This window comes from Fundulus heteroclitus, unplaced genomic scaffold (genome assembly GCF_011125445.2).
Source record: "Fundulus heteroclitus isolate FHET01 unplaced genomic scaffold, MU-UCD_Fhet_4.1 scaffold_149, whole genome shotgun sequence".
NCBI lineage: Eukaryota > Metazoa > Chordata > Actinopteri > Cyprinodontiformes > Fundulidae > Fundulus > Fundulus heteroclitus.
This window is the reverse complement of record NW_023396561.1, coordinates 459,904-465,498: the sequence shown is the minus strand read 5'-3', so window position 1 is coordinate 465,498 and position 5,595 is coordinate 459,904. Positions and strand designations below refer to the sequence as shown.

At 38.0% G+C, this 5,595-nt stretch overlaps 1 protein-coding gene across 1 annotated transcript; it reads right to left on the bottom strand.

Annotated features, from left to right (window-relative positions):
• Positions 1–159: 159 nt before the first annotated feature.
• Positions 160–2,376, bottom strand: LOC110368430 (ladderlectin-like; the record flags this gene model as incomplete). Its single annotated transcript, XM_036129263.1, has 8 exons — positions 2,338–2,376; positions 2,139–2,228; positions 1,432–1,479; positions 1,194–1,223; positions 1,029–1,070; positions 892–927; positions 654–763; positions 160–295 (listed from the first exon to the last, which is right to left on the bottom strand). Coding segments are annotated over exons 2-8 (463 nt in total), but the record flags the coding sequence as incomplete, so codon positions are not given.
• Between the last annotated feature and the right edge of the window lie 3,219 nt (positions 2,377–5,595).

Sequence of the window (5,595 nt, the reverse complement as noted above, 5' to 3'; positions counted from 1 at the left end):
GACAGACATACTTTAAAATCCCAGAGGGAAATTACAGAATTTATACTGAAATTCTGGTAAATTTTCCTAAATAAAAGACAAGAAAACAAAAATAAAAACATTTCTGAAATGTCCCACACAAGTTTGCAGAAGAATAACTAATTGTTTCTCAGACAATACCTGCTCCTCCGTCGGAACCGCCGATCCAAGTCATTTTAGATGAACAATCCTTGCTCTGAATGTAGCTTCTAAGCCAGTTGTATTCAGAGGAGCTCCGTACAGATGCAAGGTTTCCACCCCGGGCCACACAGTAGTGCTAGAGAGGCAGTGAAAAACAAAGAAAAGAAACACAGAAACTATATTGACTATATATTGACTTACTTAATACTAAAACAAAACCAAGAAAAAACTTAGGAGCAGCAAAAAGATCTAGAGGCCTACCAGCTGCTTTGACAATTTCTCTAAAATACAACATGCTGAGTCTTGGAGAGTGCATCTCTTCCGGTGTACGGGGAAGCCATTTAATCTCCCTAATTGTAGAATTACTATGAATTTCAGGTTTATGTTTACATGTTGCTGTTTGCAATTGTTTTCTGTACAGAGTTAAAATGGCCAGACTTATTATATATGAACCGATAGCATTAAATAGTTTGCCGTGTGATTGCAGGTGTTACCTCAGCTTGAGCCCAGGTGTAACTGGCTCCAACATAGTAGAAACAGCGAGATCCATATCTTGTCCAGCCACCGGGGCAAGATGTCGCTCTCTTAGCCACGTGACTTTTTCCTGATGGAAATACAAACAAGGATGTCATTCGTTAAAATCTCCACATGTGTTTAAAGAAAGCTTTGCCATCTTTTTCTTTGGTAAAGATCATTCTTGAAAAATAACATCCAGATATAAATATTATCTACCTGATTTGTCAGCATCACTTTCAGTTTCTTCTTCTTCTGAAAGATTTACAGATTTCAAGGTTGTTAATATTTGTAACATTACTTTGTTATTGAATAGTTACTGTAACTATAATCAAGTGGATTTAATTACAACCAACCCTCTGGAGCTGATTTCTCCTCCTCAGATTCATCTTCTACAGCTAGAAAGAACATAAACATTATTTCACGATTTGATCTAGTGTATATTTTGAAAATAATGAGGGATTACCATATTACCAGATTTTCTAAACCCTCTTTAAGACGAACATTTCATTTTGACTTACCTTCTGGAGCGGTTTCCTCATCCTTGGATTCTACAAAAGATAAATTGAGTCAAATGAAATCTAGAAATACGCAAAAAAGACCTTAATCAGAAATTACTTCTAGTATAACAAAGTATAAGTCACCTCATAAATATGTGAATTAACACACATACATATGTATTTATATACATCTATACACCCAAATAAATATTAAAGCAATGAAAGCATGTCATTTCTTTATTTTTTAGAATAGGCTTACCTTCAGCAGCCTCCTCAGCATCCTTGGTAACAGTTCCCTTTGTGGTATCTGTGGAGGTTAAACACATGGTTCTTGCAGGTATACTTTAAGAACCCAGCTCTTCTTTTTGATCAGAACAGACCGTTTGGTTCATTCTGAGCATTGAAGGACTTTCAAACCAGGAATGTTTCAAACTGATCTCCTCTATTGCATTGAGCTTTCAATAGACATAATGGATTAATCACACCTGACCACACTGTAGGCCTCTGTGTTGTGACTGTGGGGGAGTGTTTGACTACTGGTTAGAGCACTGTGCTTTGCTCCTGCAGCTTCTGAGTTCAACTCCCACAGACTGCCACTCTAGTTCCCTAAGCAAGACCCTTAACTCCGGACGCCGGACAGTGGCAGGATGCCGCACAGTGGCAGCCCACTGCTCCACCAGGGGGATGGGTTAAATGTAGTAGTGAATTTCTCCATTGTGAGATCAATAAAGTTAAATTATTAATATAAATGACTGGCCTTAAATTAAGGAGTATCACAACATCTGCCATATTGAACTATTTCCTTGCCTTCTTGTGCTGCAGAACTACTGATGTTTCAAACATACATCATTAGTTCAAATAGACTTAATGTAGTTTTTTTAACCAGGAGATTGCTGGATTGGACATTTTCATCAGCTATTTGTGACATTGAGGATCTCCATACTTCACATGTACAGACAAACTTACCCGCAGCCAAGCTCAGAGCCAGCAGGGCACAAAGCAGGAACGACAGAGTCAGCAGCTTCATGGTGGAGACAATGCAGGTCAAATATTCACCTTAAAACAAAGATGATGAAGAAATCAATCAAACAATCAACCAACCAAACATTGTTAGTGTAATAAAAAAATATTAAAGCTGTTTTTCCAAACCGCAGAGCAGATGTACCTTATTTCCTTTGGTTGAGATTCAGACTGTAGCCTTGGCTTTCCTGTCTGGAAGTGATGAACAAGTCCAAGACCTGATCTTATATACGATTTCTGCCCGGTTCCAGAACAGGAACTGGGTCCATGCATGTCAACATTTTTCAAACACACATGACAAAACAAACATATAAAATAACTCATGTTCATTCTAACTGGGGTATTGAGTTTCACCTGTCATGCCTGTATCTTAGAACACAAATCTGGGTGTAGTTTCAGTTTGGTGTTGTTTGTTTGGAAAGGAGGTAACAAGAACATTCATCCCTTCAGCCAAAACAGCTGTCTCACGTTTAGTTTAGTTGAAAACTAAGTTTCTGCCTGTCTTAATACTGTGCAATCTGAAGCTAGTAAAAACAAAAGATAAATTGTCAGTTTACCCAGCATCAGTTTTATAGCTTAGTTGCACATCTAGGCTGTTAAAAATGGGCACCAGAATAAATTAAAGGCCAGGTTTAACTGATGAATATCGTCACTCTTTTCAGCAAGATAATTTCACAACCATCAGACCCCAGGAAATAAAAGGCAAAATGTCAGTCACAAAACATAATCTACATTGCTGATATACAACATGTGGATAGGGCTGGTCAGTAAATTAGCATGGTTTGAGCTGAAACCAAATGAAAGAGCAGCAAGATTTCTTTTAGCTGAAAGCCAGCAACATTCTTCAGGTCACATGACACAAAACCATACCGTTTTGTCAGAGTAGAGCTGAAGGTAGATATCAGAGATACAAAGGCATCCTATAAAAGGAGGATGACTCACACCATGCATGGCATGGCATAAGTCAACTTAAAGACATTGACATCAACACAACCACCTGCCGTTTGTAAGGAATGGCAGGTTATCCCCCTATAAATTGTCCCAGATGCCAATCATTGTGACGCACTCGCGTAACGCCAATGTACGTGCACGTCCCTTGTTGATTTCCGCTTGATGGTTGTGCACTTCTAGTGTTTATTTATTCGGTTAGCTTAAGTGTTAGCTCCGGTGTTAGCCATCAATTGTAGCTATGCTGCTCTCACTGTATACTTTGAACATGGCTGAGAGTTGCAAGAAGTAAACTGTATTCACGTTTATGAGAAGAGGTCGGCCTCAGTAGAAAGAAATAAGACCAGAGTGGATTTGGGAGAATTTTTCACATGATGAAAGGTGCGGAAAGTAGTGGGTAAGACGGTCTTGCACATGCAAAGTTATTCAAAAAGGGGCTTGAAAAACTTCTAGAAAATTTGCACTTTCACATGAATCTTACTGGGGACACATCAGCTGCTTCTGATCAAGTTTGTCTCTGCCTGTATCATCTGGTCAAGTTTGTCTCTTCTTGTATCATCTGGTCAAGTTTGTCTTTGATATCAACACCCGGTCAAGTTTGTCTCTTCCTGTATCATCTGGTCAAGTTTGTCTCTTCCTGTATCATCTGGTCAAGTTTGTTTCTGATATCAACACCCGGTCAAGTTTGTCTCTGCCTGCATCATCTGGTAAAGTTTGTCTTTGATATCAACACCCAGTCAAGTTTGTCTCTGCCTGTACCATCTGGTCAAGTTTGTATCTTACTGTATCATCTGGTCAAGTTTGTCTCTGATATTAACACCCGGTCAAGTTTGTCTCTGCCTACATCATCTAGTCAAGTTTTTACCTTCCTGTATCATCTGGTCAAGTTTGTCTCTTCCTCTATCATCTGGTCAAGTTTGTCTTTGATATCATCACCCGGTCAAGTTTGTCTCTTCCTGTATCATCTGGTCAAGTTTGTCTTTGATATCATCACCCTGTCAAGTTTGTCTCTGCCTGTATCATCTGGTCAAGTTTGTCTCTGCCTGTATCATCTGGTCAAGTTTGTCTCTTCCTGTATCATCTGGTCAAGTTTGTCTCTAATATCACCACCTGGTCAAGCCTGACTCTGCGGTCTCCAGCCATTGCTGTCTCTTCTGCCACCATCTACATCTTTTATAAATAACTTTTACAAAACACTGTGTCCGGTTCCAAATTTTGGTTTGCAGAACACCCCACATTACATGTGGTTGCAAAAAAACAGCTTTAACAAAACAGCTTCTTCCAGCAGGCTGTCAATCTGATGAACTGTTAACAAAGTCCCCCGATTGATACAATGCTTATTTAAACCAATCAAACAATTTCTTTCGTTTCATAAAAAAGATGTGTATATACACATTTACATTATAAAAAATATATTTATATATTTCTTCTCGTATGTTTGTGTCACATACTTGGCAATTAAAGTGGATCCTGGTTATTTTTATTAGCACGGTGCGACATGTATTGTATGTGTTTTGAGGACAACTGTTGTATGCACTTAATTAACATTTAAAATTAGCAAAGATCTGCCCTAGCAGCGTTTTGAGTGGAGTTGACTTTCTTGGTTTCTGTGATGTCGTGATGTTGCTTCCTAAAAAAAATCATAATGTGAATGTGCTTTTTAAACAAAAGGTACTGTTTTCTTCACCCCAGATGTAATGTCTTGCCTAAAGCTAAAAGTGTATTGTAGCTAAATCAGATAAAAAAATGTTTGTTGATAAACTATTGAGGTGCATCGGGTGAATTGAAGAGACAAAACTAAAGCATATGTGATGCCTCTAGAGGAACAAAGCTGGGCCCCACAGTGTTGCTGTGAAGGAAAAATACCAGTGAACTGACTGGTGTATTCTGATAAAGTGTTTTTAGGAACAAATGAACATAAAAGCATATATTTATAAAATGTTTAAGATAAAGTCAAACAATGGAAAATAATCACAAAATAAGTAAAATTTTAGATAAGACACAAGAGTCCCACATATATTTGTAACAATCATAGACAAGAGATTATCAGGGAATGAACTGGAACTTGGTAAGACAAAAGGAAACAAAAACTGTATAAAACCATATTTTTATGTTTTCTAAAGTTTGCAATGAGATGCAAGAGAAACAAACGTGAAAGAACACAAATTACTTTCATCAACATGGTTTTAGAATCCACTTATGTAAACTACATTAAACTGCTACATTAAAAGGATTAAAAGACTATTAATGCAGGCTTCCCAGAGAGAAGTACTTGCACTTAAATACACACATCGGCTCGCTGCACAATGGAAACTCTACACTGTGTTTGCTTGCCTATCGCATTTGCCAGATGCATTACACCAAACTAAAAACATCTCCACCCAGACTGTTGGATTCCAAAGTTTATCTTAATTAACCCTGTATGTCATCCATTAGGACATACGTTGCCACATTT